The following is an 18,633-nucleotide window of genomic DNA, read 5'->3' as shown; positions in this document are numbered from 1 at the left end:
AATTTTGGGAAAAAGATTTAAAGTTGTATATTCATCACCGATTTTATTGTATATAAACAATATCAAAGATTTGGCTATATTTATCACCAATTTTATCGTAATATAAATTTTTACTAGTACTAAGTATTTTAATCATTTAATATCATGATTTTACTTTTCCGAGATAATATTCCTGGCTCCCACTTCTTTTCAATATAGTAGTAGTAGTAGTATTCTATATGAGCTCGGTCGCTATATTATTAATTAATTTAGTAATTAATTTTTACATGTATCCCAATTGTGGTCAAATTAGGTTTAATAATATTTTTCAAAACGATTATTTACGCGGGGCCTTAACTGATTTTAATTTCTTTATTAATTATTTTCTCCTCACTTTGCTTGGTGGAAACCCTTCGTCCGCGCGCGTGTGGAATTTTGTGTGAATATGGCGATGGCAAGTTTATACCGGCGTATCCTCCCTTCTCCACCTGCCATTGACTTCGCTTCCTCCGAAGGCAAGGTATGGCCACGGTCTATTTCCTTGTTTTTTTTATTTGATTGCTTTAATTTTCACGCGTTTCCCCTTTTTCCTATAGTGATCTTTGCTACTGTTTTTGTTTGAATTATGACTCTGATGATTGTTATTTACCTGATATCATATTACTATGAATGTGGAGGTTCGGGATGTTGAATTGAAATTAGCTTGGAATTCGGTGTAATCTGTTTTGCCGAAGGACAAAAAAAACAAGCCAATTCTGGGAGTTTTAATTAAACTAGCGGTGATTGTAGGATCGTTGAAAGCTATTAGTTCTAGAAATTAAAGAGCTATGCACAGTCTTTGTATGATTTATCTTTAGGACCATTCCAGCGTTAAACTATCAAGAATAATTTTGTCAAACCCAAGAAGAGATATCTCAGAGTTTCTGTGGCAGTTGGTGGTAGATGGACTGTATTTTGCAATGGAAATTTTTTATTTAGTTATATGACCTTGCCGATTAAAATCTGGAGCAGTTTCTGTTTGATTAAGGGCCTGGTGTTTAGATACTAGTTTTTTTTGCAATTGATGATGATCTCAAATTGTTACTAGTTTTCAAATTGATTGGTTATTAATTGGAGTTTTATCTAATACATGGTGGATATTGTGCTGCTTCTTAGACCGCATTTGCCACACCACTGTTACTGCTTCCATTATGTTCTTATTAAGCATATCCATCCTTATGGTTCAGCTGTTTATGAGCCAAGAGCACCTACATGCTTCATAACATCTTTCAGCCATATCTAGTGGTTTCAGTCTGTTATGCATAGTCAAGTAATTGCTATTTTTTGTTTGTTTTTTGGAATGGTATTGCAGAAACTATTTACAGAAGCCATTCACAGTGGAACCATGGAAGGTTTCTTCAAGTTGATTTCTTATTTCCAGACACAATCTGAACCTGCATATTGTGGTCTGGCTAGCCTTTCGATGGTTTTGAACGCCCTTGCGATTGATCCTCGTAGAAAATGGAAAGGTAACCAATACTGTGACTCACATATATGGTGAATTTGTAGCAGGTGATGGACTAGATTCTATATCACCTAAGAGGCGTAAAATCTTTTACTATGCCAAATTGTATGGAATGTTCAGCTGTGCTTCACTCTTTGAAGTGTTGTGAGGATATCTATTTTTCATTAAATTTTCAGCCGATGTTATTGTTTATCTATTTAGTTCACATGTAACTCGTTTTGCCTAGAGGCTGGTTTCGTATCTCAATTTGATTATATAACTTCATTTACTGTGCTGTTAAATATGATTCTCACTTGTTCTTGGGAACTTTGAAATACTTGCAACCTTTTATCCAGTTATTTTGTGCAACTCGAAACATCAATGCTGTGCTTTCCAAAACATGTATGCGCTATTTACCAGAACTGGGAGGAGACATGTGTTGAAAGTGGTTTGGTGCATCTGCATATTGCATTTTTTCTGTTATTGTTAGGTTTATCTTTTTCTTCAAATCATGAACTTAATAGATTCACGGTTCTGCATTGTACAGGGCCGTGGAGATGGTTTGATGAAAACATGTTGGATTGCTGTGAGTCTCTAGAAAAGGTAAAGAACACAGGTATCACATTCGGGAAAGTTGTATGCTTGGCTCACTGTGCTGGAGCTAAGGTTGAAGCTTTTCGGACAACTCAGAGCACTATAGACGATTTCCGGAAATATGTCATGGCATGTGCTTCTTCAGAGGATTGTCATGTGATTTCAGCATATCACAGAGGAGTATTTAAACAGGTCAATACTGATTGTGCTATTATCTGTAAAATATTCACGATGACTTGTGTTTTTTGCTTTGATAGGCTATGTTGTCTAGTAGTACTTTAGTTGTTTAAGTGTTAATGAAATTGAATGCTTTCACTAGCAGACTGGAACAGGACATTTTTCACCAATTGGTGGATATCACGCTGAACGTGATATGGCTCTGATCCTAGATGTTGCAAGATTCAAATATCCTCCTCACTGGGTTCCACTTCGTCTTCTTTGGGAAGCTATGGATACAGTTGATGAATCAAATGGACTACACAGAGGGTATGTGAATCATCCTTTCTATCTGCCACCTCTTCTGATTTTGTAGCCAATTAAAATTTTGGGATATCTCCTCCCTTTTGTAACTACGTCATTCTCATCTTCTTCCCATGTTTGTACTCTGGGTGTAAGCTTGTTTTACAATGATGAAGTCTTTATATATTTTCTTGTTGAAACAGATGCCTTCCTGTGTTCTCCATTTAACCCAGTCTCGATAATTTGCAGGTTTTTGCTCGTGACTAGGCACCAAAGATCACCTGCTTTACTTTACACCCTGGTATTATTTTAATACGTAGTTCATAATTTGCTATTGCTCCCAATCCTTATGAACAAAAGAATGGCTGGCACTTTTATCAGGGCATGTTTTATTTTTCCTTAACCATCTTCTTTATACTCCCTCCGTCCCAAGTTACTTGAGTCGTATTCCATTTTGGATTGTCTCAAGTTACTTGAGTCATTTCTTTTTTTTTGCTAAAAACAAAACATCTAATCTCACATACTTTATTCTTTCTTTTACTTTACTCTCTCTTTTTATCTTACTTTATTCTCTCCTCTACTTTATTTAACTCACTAAACACAACTTTCTTAAATCCCGCGCCAAAAAGAAACGCCTCGAGTAACATGGGGCGGAGGGAGTATTACTGAAAGGAACCTAGGTTTAAAAAGTGGTGCATCATCATTTCTTTATAAGATAATAACTGAGGAAGTGCATTAATCATTGGAATCCGTGCACCGAGTTTTATACAATGACCAAAAAAATAGTTAGCATTGCCAACAAAAATTGCCTATGCATCTGGCAATTCATTTGACACTGAGGTCATCTAGAACTTTCCTCAAATTAGTTTTATGCAGCTTACTGAGCAGTTCAATCTAGCTAATGCTTTTTGCTGCATGGCAGAGCTGTAAACATGAGAGTTGGATCACTACTGCAAAATATCTGATGGATGATGTCCCGGTGCTATTAAGTTCCGACAATATGCAAAATGTCAAGAATGTGCTTGCAAGTGTCTTCATGTCTCTTCCAGCAGACTTTGCAGAGTTCATTAAATGGGTGGCAGAGATTCGTAGAGAAGAGGATAACAGTCAAACTTTGAGTGAAGAAGAGAAAGGGAGGCTTCGTATCAAGGTAAATGCCAATGGACCATGTGGGCCTTGTTGTGTATGCCAGATCTTCATATACTTCTGTTATCGATTCTGGTAACAAAATGTTGAAGGTCCACTATATTTACTAAATCCTATTTTCCAGGAGGAGGTGTTGAAAAGAATGCAAGAAACTGACCTTTACAAGCATGTTACTGATATTCTGTCTTCAGAGACACTTGGGTGCCAGTTCAAGCAAACGTTGGGCCGCGAAGATAGCTTGCCTAACATTGCTGCTTCCGTATGCTCCCAAGGGGCGGGGATTTTGACGGGAAAGTCAGGTTCTTCAGATATGTTTTGCTGCCGGGAGACATGTGTGAGAAGTTACAGAGCCACTAATGGGGACAAACCTGTTACCGTAGTATCTGGAACAGTGGTCAACAGCAATGGAGAGCATGGAGTTGATATGTTGGTCCCTTTATCACAAACAGATTCTAGCTGCTCCAATTTTGGCTCATGTGGTTATTCTGGTATGCACCCAGCTAGTAATGATGTTTTGACAGCACTTCTACTAGCATTGCCCCCAGAGACATGGTCAGGTATTAAAGACGAAAAGACTTTTGAGGAAGTATCTGATTTGGTTTCGACCGAACAATTTCATCCATTACTTCAAGAAGAGGTACGAATTATTAATAACTATAGGTTCCAGGGCTCTATCATTTTCATACGAGGTATTAACTCGTTTTTTATGGATGCGGCAGATTTTGCATTTGCGTGGGCAACTACTTATGCTGAAGAGATGCAAGGATAACAAGGTAGAAGACGATCTAGGTGCTCCCCTTGTTTAACTTCATTTTTCCTACATATTCTATGAATCTAATGTATGAACATGCTTCTGAGGTCAAAATTACCTGAAGCACAAATAAACATTTTCGGGCAACTGCTCTAGTACATTTGTTTTCCATGTTATAGGTTCAATTGGAGTAACAGTAGGTACTTCCCACAACTCAAACTCTCTGCACGATGTAGCAATATCATCCCAAAGATCCAATTTTTATCCAAAGCAAACCTCGTGTCAAAAAAATTCACGTGCTTTAACCCGTTGTTCAATCAAGATAGCGCCATCTCGTTGGCAAGGTGTCCTCCGCCCAGGGATAAGAAGACCTGGCAATGACTTCTCGCCTTTTGGCCTTGCTTATAAATTTACATCAATGGTTTCCTTCCCAAAGAGTGCTGCACTTTGCGGCAGGAAAAGCATGCTTCTAGCTTGACGGGCATGGAATAGGGATTCAAGTACATATATAAAGTTATGAAGAAATCATATTTTTTAGGTTTTTGGTCATGTAATTTGTTCTGTATATTGATGCTCATGAGAGAGCACAGTAGTCAGAGGAAATATACATTACTTTACAATTATTCGTTATTTAAACTGAAAACTCGTTGAATACAATACATAGTTTGTGAATAGAAACACTCTTCGGAAATGGTTATAAAGAATTGCTACACTTTGCTGTTTCAATTCTATATTCAAATCCTACACAACTAATCATGAGCATCATCTTATCAATCTTGACATATGAGACCATCTCACATATACACAAATATATATATATATATATGTACTTATTTCATATTTATACGTATATGTCAGATATTCTCATAAAGTCATACCAGTCAGACCAATCCATTCATCCTGTTAATCAATTTGAAAAAGGAAATGTAAATTCCTCAGTTAAATCTCATTCTCTGAAACCAAAATATGGCTATTTGTTTCGTAAGAAATAAATATCAATAGTCAGTTTTCCCCCACACATCTAATGGAGATCAACAGTCTCTCTTTATGCTGAGAAGCTCCTTTCCCGCAACTCAGGAGACAATGAAAACTATGAAACTTAAACCCAAAATATCTAGGGAAAAAAACATTTACCAGCCTGTAAAGCAATAAAGGCCAAAGATAAATGGCAGGAATTTAGCCTAGCTGAGGGCTTTAACTGCTTTCTCAGCCGCATCGTCCAAATCTTCTGCAGTAATCAATGTCATACCACTTTCCTGTAAACAAGAAAAAGATCCCGGGGGAGGTATGTTAGATAATCTGCATTGTCCAGTAAAATTTATAAGGATGGCATTGTTTCGAAATTCACCTTCAGAATTCTTCGTCCCTGGTCGACATTGGTGCCTTCAAGACGGACTACTACAGGTACTTTCAGTTGAACCTTTAGAAGAAGCCAACAAATGTTCAGAATTGTACAACCGAAAGTGATAACTAATATGAGAATGATTAAGTGATCTAAGAAGAGGCTGAACTAGCACAACAGAAAGTGATAACTTCTGACAGTAAGGAACTGCCAAATCAGCACTAAGCACAAGTGAATCAAGCTGTACCTGTTTAGCAGCATTCACAATTCCGCTAGCTATCACATCGCACTTCATAATTCCTCCAAAAATATTCACAAGAATGGCTTTCACTTTCTCATCTGAAGTCAAAATTTTGAATGCCTCCACAACCTGTTACCATATGCAGTAAAGGCTAGAAGTTACAGAAAGTCTAAAATAGAACAATTTTCGCAGGTAACTATCAAGCTATGTATAAGTTAAATAAATTTAGACACCCATAGTGACAGACTTTAGGCATTTTAACAGTCGGCTTACACTGATTACAGGGAAAATGGTATCAACTGAAACAAATCACCTATACCTGGCTTTCAGAAGCATTTCCACCAACATCAAGAAAATTAGCTGGAGTTCCTCCATGCAACTTAATGATATCCATTGTAGCCATGGCAAGTCCAGCACCATTGACCATGCAACCAATTTCTCCATCTAAACCAATGTAATTTAGATCAGCCTTTGCTGCAGCAACCTGATAAATGATAGACATTGCAACAAAATTAATTAACCAATTTAAAGTGAAGATTCAGTGGCTTCTTGCAACTCATGTGTATCAAGATCAACTTACCTCACGCGGATCCTCTTGCGTCGGATCCCGCAGAGTAAAAATTTCTTTCTGGCGGAATGCAGCATTATCATCAAAGTTGAGTTTGGCATCAGCAGCAACCAACTGCTTATCAGAAGTCTCAGCAATAGGATTGATCTATTTCACACATTACAGTCGGAATCAGATATAATAGGACACTTACGAAAGCTAATAGTACATATAAATATTAGCATTGGTACAGTAAAACAAAGAAACTTTTGGAGAGAGAAAATCCATCAATCACCTCCAGCAATGTGCAGTCACATTTGCAAAAAAGTTCATATAACTTTTTCACTTGTTCAATCGAAGCATTTCTATCAGCCACTGTTGGAGATAACCCATCAACTACCTTGGCAGCATCCTCGTCTGTAATTCCGGTAAAAACATCAATAGGAACCTGCAAGCAGGGGCAATGGAAGAGTTACAACTACAATCCAGTCCCAAAGAAGTAATCTTCCAAAGCAATACAAGTGTACAGTATAGGATGTTACCTTTACAATCAATTCTGGATGCTTCTCCGCAAGATCTTCAATACTGGTTCCTCCTTTTTTACAAGAAATGATAAGCTGAAAAATGAGAGAAGTTCACAGCTCAGCAGAAAACTAAATTGATGAATGAGTAGCCTGATTTTTATTTCAGCATTTACAAGATAATGTTAGCCTTGTAGGGCATACATAACTATAGCAAAATATGTTATATAGAGAGAGACTGAATGCAGGCATCCCTACCTTATATAGAAAAAATGAGGCCTCATGACTCACACACGGACTACATAGACAAAATTATAGAGAGGGACAGCATATAAGATTACTGACAAGAAATTTCCTTCCACAAGGTTTTCTACAATAACAAATCATGATTAGAATTTGATCAGCTAGGTGAAAAGAGACGATGTTTTTTCTAAGTATTGGATCAGTAGATGATTCACATCTAAACAACCATATATTTTGATTAGAACCATGAGAACTAAAGAGGCATTATGAGACCAACCATTTACCAGTATGACTGGTGCCATGAAAGTGCATACGCATGCCCTTGTAAAATCTAACCAACTTGTTTACAAGCACTTCTGCCCTTACAAGTGTGATTTTGGTTGGCCTTTTGCAAACTGCTCTCTTCCTCTCCCCCTTCTCTAGAAAATACAACCATGAAGCATACACTTCATTTTTCTTACCAATACTTTTTTGAAAAAATGTTATTTTCTTACTAGCATGTGTTAAAGGTGCTTACTTCCAATTTTATTTCTAACACCCAACACAGACACTAGGTTATATGTTGCAGTCCATGATTAAAGCTCTTATGGAATTTTCATAACCAGGGAGCTATTTTACAGTCCATGACTGGAGAACATAATATCAGGGAGCCGGAGAAAAATCCTTTAGCAAGATCAGTATCTTCTTCCAAGCAGCCTAGAAGCTCAATATTTTTCAGTTGTCAGTTTAGCATAATTTACTATCCTCACTTGTAATTTTATTCAAAAGAAGCTCCTATTACATCTAACAAAAAAAGAAAACTAAAGACTATTACCACATTTGTATCAGAATGATCTTAAGATACTTGATGATTTTTTTGCAACCTAGAACTAAATAAATGTTTGATTATATAATTTCAAACAAGATAGACAAAATTAAAGTAGATTGACAGGAGGATGCATGGCAACATGGCATGCTGGAACTCTCACCAGCTTCAGACGCAGTATAATAAGAAACATACATGCCCAAATTTTTAATCAAACAGCCAAGGCACCATAAAAAATAAAGGCTCCATGCTTCTTCTAAGCCATCTTCATTTTAATGACGAGATTTCAGTCTACGAATGGAATTTTATGGGATTGGGTGGGTGGTGGGGTGGCTAAAATGAGACTTCTATTGACCAATGAAATTCTCTGAAACAAACATAAAGTCATTTTCAAGAACTTACAGGGCCAGCGGATTTACGATCAAGAGTAATGGCAAAGTACATCTCATTGACAAGTGACAGTTTCTCGCACAAATAAACCTGCGAGGAAGATATGGTTGAATGTAATTTAATTTCACGTTGAACTCATCATCATATGATGAACTAAAACTTGAAATCAAGTATGCTGAGAAGCAAAGAAGAAACAAAATGACATCAATACCAAACAAGAGATAGACCACTATAAGACAAGCATTGAAAAATTTAAGCCCTGCTTGGTTTCATTCTGTAAGAGGATTCAAATCTATAGGATATGTAGGAAATTGTTTGAAGCCATATAAGGTTTCATTTGAAAAATATTTAAAAAATTGTGCTAGGATAAGTGTAACTGTGAACTTATATTGGTGTGGCATTAGAGTTTGTCTGCTGAAGTACATATTTTTTATTAGGTTTGTTAAGGAAGACATGATAATATGTTAAATACGTGAAATTATTTTTTATGAATAGTTTCAGACTTTCAGTGGCATCATTTCTACTAGTTCTGTGCATACATAGGACCTAGTTTGAATATTTAATTTGAATGTAATGTCATATGTCATATGTGATGATCTGGAAGGTTGAGGATTCTGCTGAAATGTGAGTTTTGGGATAGTAAAATATTAATTAGTAGAGAGGGGGTGGGCGAATTGCAAAAGTAATAGACTATTAAGATGATTTGGATCCTGATTACAATACAATACTATTTGTACATTAGGGGCTTGAAAGCAAGCTCCACGAAACTTCTTTAAAAATGGAGAATAATTCACTCTGGGCATCTTTTTTTCTGCATAATTACAATATCTCAAAGTCTTGATAGTGTGAAACTAGTTAGAGACTTAGAGTATGCATAAACGCAAGTATCCTTCATGACATAGCACAGGAGGACTTTAGAGGTGAAACTCAGCATGAATGAGATATCGATCAGCTCAAGTTGATAAAATACTTCTATGTGTCACAACGCCAGCCATTCATGAAAATGTATTTAGAGCTATAAGATACAAAAATAATAAATAATCAATTCAAACCTTGCTGACAACTTTTCCTTGAGCTCCAGTTTGCTTAGTGACAAGTATTTGTCCAAGCATTTGCTCTGAATGACATTATTCTCATGAGTACAAAATAAGCAAGAAAACATTGGAGTACTAAAATTCAATTATTCACGTCCCACTTCCACATTGACTCGTAAATGAGAATCAGATATGTGAAAGCGAAACAGTAAACTGAAACTTGTAGCTGTAAAAAGTAAACCATAAAGTTTTCCATCATACCAGCAATGCTTGCAACCTTGTCAGCTTCCACAATGTGAACACCACCCTTTAGACCACTCTTAAATGTTCCAAGCCCTCGCCCACCAGCAAGGATTTGTGACTTCACCACCACCTGGATCACAGAAAACTCCAAACGTTATTACTAGACTACAATCTGACATCATTTAATAAAGAGAACAATGCTAATTCTGATCTCCCCACATTACCTCACTCTGGTTGGGGAATACATCCCGTAATGCCTTCTTGACCTCATCAAGTGATCCCACTGCGACACCTCTGGGAACATTGATTCCATGCTTGCTCATCAAATCAGCTCCCTAAATGCAATCAAATTAAGGATATAAACCAATTGGGCAAGAGTTCTAAGTGCAAATTAATCGCTGACATCAAAAGTCTTTGGTCATTTCTTCAGCAATAAACTTCATTATTAACACCCAAAACTCACTCTCTCAAAAAAAAAAAAAAACATGCATACTTACAAATTAAGTATAGAGTTGTTATACAATTCAAAAAAAAAAACTCCACTGATTTCACACTAGAACTGCATATATGTTAAATGTAGGTCACGTTCGAGTCACCACGGCCACAGTAAATAGAGAACCACTATTGATCCTTTTTACTAGTATTTTCTGAAAAAGCATCATAAAATCATAGATGCAATATATGCTATACAGCTAACATATAGCGTGAATCAACAAACAAACATACATACATACGCACATAAAATGTGAGGAACATTTGCAATCGTGCGCGGGAACCGTTACCTGATACTCGTGTATGTTGAGACGGCGGAGCTGCTGCTGCTGCCATTTTCCGGCGACGGAGAGAGATCGAGTAGCGAGATTTCCGAGCAATCGTCGCACCATTTCTCGCAAGTTGTTTGAAGATGGAAATGGGATCAGAGATTTACAGAAGAATAATACTACTACCGTCTACCAGTAAGCGGAGGCGCGTCAAGGAAGCAAGAGCTGACCCTAATAATTCTATAGCATTTTTTATTTCTCTTATTTTATTTTCTCTTTCATTTCCCCATTGTATTTTCAACCTACATTTTATATTCCATGTGTATATAAACGGATGTGATTTCAATAGATTACATGGATTCATAATATAATATTTTGAACTCGATATAATTATTTAGGGGTGAGTAAAATAATTGTAAGCGAATATCTGATTCAAATCTAACCAAAATTTAATTAGTTTTTTTTTTCGATTTGGTTTATATTTTTAGATAATTTCAAATTTTGGCTTCGATTTAGGTAAAAAAAATTTGAAAAACCAAATTTATTTTTATTAATATATGATACTTAAAAATTAAACTCTATTTGTGTTGATTTATATTAGATTTTAAAAAGATTGTAATTGTTTGGATATGTTAATTGGTTGATATGATAAAATTCTTTTGTTAAATATATAAAATTATTCTTTTTGATTTTTTAGATGTATTGTGCAATTATGGTTTTTCGGTTTTGTAGTTTGCATTTCGGCTTTTTGGATTTTTGGTAAATATTTATGAAATTTCGATTTTACAGTTTGGCCAAAAACCAAACCAAATACCCACCCCAAAATTCTCCACTAGAAGTTTTAAATTTATTTTATGTTAAAAATGAATTTTCTTGTAGTTCGAATTTATTTGTCTGTGAATAGCTAACATTTCGAATTTTAGCGTTTGAGAGTAATTAACTCTGATGCTTTCTAATTAATTTATCTAATATTTAATCTCATCTTACTTTTATATTTAATGATCCCAATGATTTTAGTTATGTAATCAATACTAAAACTTGAATCACAATTGAAGGTTAGGTTAATAAATGAATTAACATATTAGTCAATAAAATGAATATTCTTCTTTAATTGTTCAAACCCAATTTTCTACGTATTTGCTATCATTATTTATTATTTAATTCTATTTAATTATTAACCTACAACGTTATTTGTTTGTATATAATCAAAGCAATATCATTTGTGTTAATTAGTTGAGAGAGATCAGTACGAAAATGAAAAAAAAATAAAATTCTGTATATTGCATAAATACAGAAAAACTCATTCATTCAATCAACTTGGTTTCTGGTACTTGGCGGCTGGCCTCCGTCTCCGTATTATAAACGAAAAACTTGGCAACAACCAGAAAGAAACCAAGATTCAGAAAACTCAACACTGCACAAAATGCATAGTAATAATCCAAGTGAGACACATTGAGATTGTTTAATATCCATCCATTCCCCTTTCTCTTGGTAACATCTGCCACAGTCGACAGCATCAAACTGCTCAAGAAATATCCAACTCCCAAACTGATCATAGCATATGCTGTGCCCAGGCTCTTCATCCCTTCCGCCGCCTGGTCGTAGAACAGCTCCAGCTTCGCCACCTCCACGAAGTTATCCGCCACTCCCATCAGCCCAAACTGAGGGAGGAGGATGAATATCGACAGAGGGACCTTCCCGTCCTTCGCAAAGATCCCGTTCTCCCTCGCCACGCTCAGCCTCCGCCTCTCGGCCAGCCATGCTGTCGCCATCACCACTACGTGGAGCACGAGGCCTATCCCCATCCTCTGCAGCAGGCTGATCCCTCGCGGATTTTTGGTGTGCCTGCGTGCCAGGGGGACGAAGATGCGGTCGTAGATGACGAGGGTGATGAGCATGAAGATGGTTGTGAATGCGGAGAGGCAGGCTGGAGGGATCTCGAAGTGTGGGCCGATCGCCCTCTCTAGCGTTGTCCCTTGCTTGATGAAGAGTGTGTGTGTTTGTGCAAGCATGGTGCTTGGTATGAATGTTGCTGCTAGGATTGGGATCATTTTCATCATCTGCTTCGTCTGCTCCACTTGAGTCACCGGTGACAGCATCCATGGTGACCTTGAACCCGTCTCCACGGCTGCTTTGTCAAGAAAGCTGCAAAAACAACAGTCAGATAACCAGTAGGTCAGAGGTTCGAGTCATAGGTGGAAAACTAGTTATGAACGAACCTGAGACAAGGAGTGTGGTCGAGTCTGTTATGGCCAGCGCTCGAGTATTCATCCAAGGGCAGCTCATAGAGTTCTTTGGGGTCGTGGGGGGAAGCAACCCCCCACTTCCTCACGGTGGCCACGAGAACCCTAGCCATCTGAGTCAACGGGCTTCCCAGTGGAGGCTTATGCCTGTAGTAGCGCGTCCCAGCAATGAAGACCATGATGGCTACTGCAAGGCCGGTAGTGGGGAGTGCGTAGCCAACTGACCAACCGACGTTGTCTTGGATGTAGATGAGGAAGGTGTTGGAGAAAAGGGTGCCTAGAAAGATGCTAAACATCCACCAGTTGAAGAAGGATAACTTTTGGAGCCTCTCTTTAGGCTCATAGTCATCAAATTGGTCAGCCCCCATGGTTGAGATATTAGGCTTTGTCCCACCAGTTCCAATTGCAATTATGTACAAGGCAAGGAAGAAGATGCCTATTTGAAGAGTTGATGCCTTCTTGTCACAATCTTGATCTTTCACCCCATCGCCACACGACGGGGGCCGTAAGGCCGGCAACGAGACAACGAGGGTCAACAATACCATCCCCTGTCATAATATGTAGCAAAGACATCAAACACATACTCATCACACAATATCAGATGAGATTATTTACCATAAGGTAAATGGACGATGCTATCAGGAAAGTCCAATATCGACCGAGATAAGTGTCTGCTATGTATGCACCGACAAGGGGTGTCATCCAAACTGTGCCAATCCAGTTAGTCACATTGTTTGCTGATTCCACAGTGCCTTGATGGAGCTTTGTTGTGAGATATATCACCAGATTTGATGCAATTCCGTAGTAAGCCATCCTCTCAAATACTTCGTATCCTGAGATAGGAGGCATGTGCATATGGTATGATTATGCTTAGGCCAACAGGAAACAAAGAATGTGCATTGCCTTCTTACCAACAATGAAGTAGCAAGCCTTCCATTTACCAGTCGATGATACGAGGACCGGTCTACCTTTAAGGTCGACTGTACCATCGTTTGTGTAGTCCCCAGTTCCTCCCACAGGGCCTCTCTCTTCAATCTGCATCCTGGACATGAAATAGAGAGAGATTAAAAAACTATGCTTACAAACAATTAGACTGATTAGATATAAATAGTAATTATTGGGATAGTTAGGCCATATATTTTTAATAATCGATCACATACACAATTGAGTATCTTTAGCATGAATATTGAAATTTCACTAATCAGACCTTTTCAATGAAATTATTAAAATTATCATGAAGCTTGGATATACCAAAGTTGCAATACATATCTTGTTATGATAATCTTGTTAGTAGTCGTATTTCTTGGTCTTAAAAAACTCTTCACGTCCAATCTTAATGATGGTATAAGTAAAACGATATGTTTGTCACATATGGAGGGAATGGATAGAGACGATGCCAGTTTGAGGATAAGTCATTCATATGATACAAAACATCATGTCTGATAATCAAATTGCCGCCTCTGCATCTATATGCCAAGGTGACTGCTGCATCTATTCTCTAAATTTGAGAATAACAAATGGGAAGAAATATCTCCACATTTGGGATGCATATCACATATTAATCTGCTAACCAAAAATTTGCGAGAAGGTAACAGCTACAAAAGCCGCAGGTTGCCAAAACAAGAAACCAGCTAATACGATCGCACACCAATATTACTTGTACTCATGAATGGGATTTGCTTTGAAACACTATCATGCTCGTCAAGGTATGCGAAACATTTCACTCCAAATCTTGAACCGAATAACTATATTAGCAGCAAAACAAAAGTCTGGAAAATCGCTATTATTTGTGTCTAGATTCATAATTTAGAAATAATGTAAAAAAAGATAATACGACTAAATTTAAGCACACTGCAAATACAGGCTCGATACATACTCCAAACAAAGCTCACTGGTCACCAAGCACATCATCACTGGGAATTCAATTTTCTGGTTTCCAACTACCATCGGGATGCATTGCATTCCCACCACCATAGGCATGAGATGCATCGTCCCCATACCCATTAAAGTTGTACCCTTTATTAACATATTGAGAAGCACCACTCGGAGGTCTTCCTGCCTGCGCATATCCACTGGCACCACTCCTCGATGCATTGCTCCAAGGAACAGAAGCCCCATAGTTACCAGTTTGACCGTATCCAGAGGCACCATAACCAGCTTGTTGGCTACTCCATTGGTTTTTCAAGAAATCAGTATTTGGTGAACCTAGGTTCCCATAAACTCCTGCTGGACCAGAATAGCCAGCATTCGCACTTCCATGACCACCGACATCATAACCACCATAAGCACCATAGCCAGGATTGCTATTTCCTGCATAACCATAGTTTGCACCTCCGTAAACTGAATAAGGTGGATAACCACCACTTGTTGGTTGTCCCTGTTGATAACCACCACTTGTTGGTTGATTTGGCTGATAACCACCATTTGTTGGTTGTGTTTGCTGTAACATTCTACTGCTTGGAAGTGGACTATTGTATGATTCATTACTTGAAAAGTGTGAACCATAGCCTCTGGAATTTCCACGAGAACCAGCACCTGTGACTGCATCTTTGGGAAGTGCTCTCTTTACCTCAACAAGCTTTCCTTTCAGCTCATGAAAGGTCTTTTGGAGAACTCTATCAACAGAATCTTCTGTGGTAAAGCTGATGAAACCAAACCCACGTGGTCGGCCAGTATTTGAATCATTCATGATCACTACATCAGTTACACTACCAAAATCTTGAAAATATCCCCTGAACTCATCTTCAGTTAAGGTAGAAGGCAACCCTCCTACAAATATCTTCTTGCTTTTAAGATTATCAGACCCTACAAAATTTCCTCCAGAACTATTGCTTCCGGTTTTCATAGTCTGCTGTTGTTCTCTCGACATTGCTCTCTTAGCTTCAACCTGAATAAAAAAGAAACTTCAGATGGCCATGCATTGAAAAAAAACACAATTTCAAAACTCAAATGAATAATTGATATTCTCATATCCGTAAAACCCCTATCATTTTAAAGTTTCAACCAGAGATAGCATTTTCATATTGGCAAGAACCTTATAAATACTATGTAGACAACTTATTAGCTTTTGAAAGCTAAAAAACAGCTTACAGCTACAGTATACAAGTAAATGAAAAAAACAATTACTGCACCATAAAACACCAAATAGTGTACATAATCAAATTACTCATAACAGCACTACCGCACCGTGTAGATGAGAACAGCCATTTTTCATAATACAAAAAGGTTCTTTTAAAAATGATCAGGAAATAGTGTACATGATATCCACCCAAAAAAAGAAAACGAAAAAAGTCATAAAGCTAGACTCCAGTCTAACTATCTCGCAATATCTGATGCAAACATATGTGAAATACCTACAAACCAAACCACTATGCTTAGGAATTAGGACCCAAAAAGCTACCCATAATGTAGTTCTATCCTAGCATTAAATGACATGCTCCTCAATATTATTTTAAAATTCTTCTATTCCTCTTCACCCAATGAACAATAGGAACAATAACTAACCAAGGATTTTACCCCTGGAAACCAAAAACACCATATAGGCTATATCAGCTGCAGAATGATCCAAACATGATTCGAAAAAACACCCATATAGCCCCAAGCTCCGCCAGAGTTTTGTATCATTGAGGGAGAAAATGAATTGAAATTAGAAAATAAAAATTTAAGCCCTAGTTACAATTTTAAAACCCTAACTCTACAATCCACCGCCACCCGTTGGTTTCCGACCGACCACCACTGCTTGACCATCTGTTGCCACCGTTTGGGTCGGTCCTTGGCTGCCATATGAAAATTGCAAATGAATATAGCTATTGAAGGTCGCCGGAAAAAAAAAAAAGGGAAGACCGAGGGTGTGAATGGCGCCTTCTGGTGTAGAGGGAAGGATTCGATGCGTAGTGTTTAGAGTGGCTTTGTTTTAAAACATAAGGGGCTTGGGCTAAAATCTATTCCACACAGAAAAATAGGCCGCCCAGCCACCCCTGCCGTCACATGAATGATGAATCTCAATTGCCCCAGCGAGTCGATCCTCACCCTGTACGCCCCCGCGAACTCCTCGCATACTACTATAATCCTCGACCTACCTGATAGATCTATTTCTACAGAAACATAATCTGTCATCTCAGAATCCCATACATTACAGCAAAAATGAAGGTCCAAAGACAAAGTAGGAAACACATTTGATAAAGAAAATTGGACAAAAGGAGAAGAGCTGTAAGATTATACCATCGAATCCCCAGAGATTATTTATCACCTAAGTTGCAAAAATTGCAAAAAAGTACAATGACTTTGCTGATCTTTAATAACCTTGGCAACAAAAAGGCAAGCTAGACACCTATGAGAATGCGTGGGACGAGGAAATATTTTTCAATAGAACCCAATTCCGGATATATGCTCTCATCAATCCCTCACAACAATAGAATCATCCCTACAACTGATTAATTCACAAGTTAATCCATCAAATAAAAACAAGTACTAGCAACCATACTTGAGATCTCAGAATAAAGACATGAAGAATGCATTAAAGGTAGCTAACGCTGTTACATGCCTCAATCCATTTTCAACTAAACATGTCAGTAGCAGTTAATTTAAACACTCCATAGCAATTGCCGGGGATATATGTTTTTAACAAAAAAAACACATAAGAATCACCATAGCTATACACAATCAGCGCATCACGCAATTAATTCATATTCGATTTGAAAAGGTAAACCCTTCGTCCATCAAAGTAGAGCAGTTGGCAAGAGCAAAAAGTGCGCATAAATAGATTCGATTAGGCAAACATGATAAACGGTGGGAGAGAATTACAGTACGGCCGTCGATGTTGTGCGTTTGCTGGAGGACAGAAGGGATAATGGAGGGATCGGAGAAGACGACGAAGCCGAAGCCGCGGGGCTGAGAGGTGACTCTGTCGCGCATGACGACGGCATGAGCAACCTCGCCGTAGTGGCTGAAATGGTCGCGGAGGCGCTCCTCCGTCGTGTCCCAGGCTATGCCGCCGATGAAGAGCTTCGCCTCGTCGGTGAAAGAGTCCATAAGTGTGTGTTGTGCGTGAGAATTCAATCTCCACTTTAGATTTGATGCTTTATTAGGGCACGACCCCGTGATGCGCTCACAAACGCCGTCGTTTCCGTCCCTGTCACCTACAAACGACCTCGTTTCCTTAGTTGATCACTTTTTAAATAATTCTAGTAAGTAAATGGTCACACATTGATCTTTTCACTATTACAATAACAATTTTCGTGGTTAAAATATTAATTTAAGTATATAACGAAAATCACATATTATAATATTTCATTAGTTAGTAAGTTTATGGAGTACAGTTTTTATTATACTATCTCCGCTAGTGAAAAATAGAAACTTTTGAAATATTACGAATTGTAATACTATATAGTAGTAATTGGTAAAGTAAGAAATGATAAAGTAAGAGATACGGAGAGAAAAACTAGTGAAAGTAATGTTAGTGAACTGTGTGGCTGTTTTCCTAATATAAAAAATTAAGAAAATTTTTATTTTTAGGAGACAGACCAAAATGAAAATAATGTCTATTTTTAAGTGAAGAATAATAAGTGTGTTAGTAATTTATGATTCGTATTTTATATTTTAAACGGGATGTGTAGCTTAACAATTTCCATGATTATATATATGCCTTACTAGGGTTTAACTTTCTGCTAGTATAAACAATTATTGATCATTGGATTAAAAATTTTAATGAAGCAGATTGAACGTCAAAGTTGTAAATCTTCAAATAAGTATAATTGGGTGGTCTTGAGGCCATGCCATGCAATTGTAAATTATACAGGCACTAAGGTTTTACTTATGAAATTTTTAAATAAAATAATTTTCTATATAAAGT

At 37.6% G+C, this 18,633-nt stretch overlaps 4 protein-coding genes across 8 annotated transcripts; 1 reads left to right on the top strand and 3 right to left on the bottom strand.

Moving 5' to 3' along the window:
- Positions 1–341: 341 nt before the first annotated feature.
- On the top strand, positions 342–5,103 carry LOC125208035 (phytochelatin synthase 1 (PCS1)). 3 transcript variants are annotated; one of them, XM_048107578.2, is made up of 9 exons: positions 342–499; positions 1,331–1,487; positions 2,010–2,248; positions 2,379–2,542; positions 2,765–2,816; positions 3,438–3,665; positions 3,786–4,298; positions 4,381–4,450; positions 4,592–5,103. In XM_048107578.2, exons 1-9 carry the CDS (start codon positions 425–427, stop codon positions 4,888–4,890), a joined length of 1,797 nt encoding a protein of 598 aa, XP_047963535.1. In that variant the 5' UTR covers positions 342–424; the 3' UTR covers positions 4,891–5,103. The 3 variants fall into 3 exon arrangements, with proteins under 3 accessions (XP_047963535.1, XP_047963536.1, XP_088918005.1); XM_048107579.2 differs by having other exon boundaries at positions 4,381–4,434; positions 4,592–4,687; XM_089061879.1 differs by having other exon boundaries at positions 4,381–4,687.
- Positions 5,104–5,315: 212 nt separating this feature from the next.
- Positions 5,316–10,819, bottom strand: LOC125203450 (ATP citrate lyase (ACL) family protein). Its single transcript, XM_048101792.2, has 12 exons — positions 10,561–10,819; positions 10,003–10,113; positions 9,797–9,908; positions 9,554–9,618; positions 8,514–8,591; positions 7,085–7,159; positions 6,838–6,990; positions 6,576–6,710; positions 6,315–6,479; positions 6,002–6,124; positions 5,761–5,832; positions 5,316–5,668 (listed from the first exon to the last, which is right to left on the bottom strand). Exons 1-12 carry the CDS (start codon positions 10,660–10,662, stop codon positions 5,594–5,596), a joined length of 1,266 nt encoding a protein of 421 aa, XP_047957749.1. The 5' UTR covers positions 10,663–10,819; the 3' UTR covers positions 5,316–5,593.
- Positions 10,820–11,826: 1,007 nt separating this feature from the next.
- LOC125204783 (protein NRT1/ PTR FAMILY 5.2-like) lies at positions 11,827–14,085 on the bottom strand. Of its 3 annotated transcripts, none has more exons than XM_089061059.1 (5): positions 13,990–14,085; positions 13,694–13,824; positions 13,398–13,615; positions 12,759–13,330; positions 11,827–12,684 (listed from the first exon to the last, which is right to left on the bottom strand). In XM_089061059.1, the coding sequence occupies exons 1-5, from the start codon at positions 14,016–14,018 to the stop codon at positions 11,844–11,846; spliced, it is 1,791 nt and encodes a 596-aa protein (XP_088917185.1). In that variant the 5' UTR covers positions 14,019–14,085; the 3' UTR covers positions 11,827–11,843. The 3 variants fall into 3 exon arrangements, with proteins under 3 accessions (XP_088917185.1, XP_047959471.1, XP_047959470.1); XM_048103514.2 differs by lacking the exon at positions 13,990–14,085 and adding an exon at positions 13,943–13,960; XM_048103513.2 differs by lacking the exon at positions 13,990–14,085 and having other exon boundaries at positions 13,694–13,917.
- Positions 14,086–14,514: 429 nt separating this feature from the next.
- On the bottom strand, positions 14,515–17,845 carry LOC125204784 (heterogeneous nuclear ribonucleoprotein 1-like). The gene is made up of 2 exons (XM_048103516.2): positions 17,586–17,845; positions 14,515–15,669 (listed from the first exon to the last, which is right to left on the bottom strand). The coding sequence occupies exons 1-2, from the start codon at positions 17,811–17,813 to the stop codon at positions 14,704–14,706; spliced, it is 1,194 nt and encodes a 397-aa protein (XP_047959473.1). The 5' UTR covers positions 17,814–17,845; the 3' UTR covers positions 14,515–14,703.
- Between the last annotated feature and the right edge of the window lie 788 nt (positions 17,846–18,633).

Source organism: Salvia hispanica, chromosome 6 (assembly GCF_029641045.1).
Source record: "Salvia hispanica isolate PSC_SH4W2 chromosome 6, Shi_PSC_v1, whole genome shotgun sequence".
In the NCBI taxonomy this organism is placed as follows: Eukaryota; Viridiplantae; Streptophyta; class Magnoliopsida; order Lamiales; family Lamiaceae; genus Salvia; species Salvia hispanica.
Note: the sequence above shows the minus strand (reverse complement) of the source record. Positions and strands in the feature narration are given on the sequence as shown.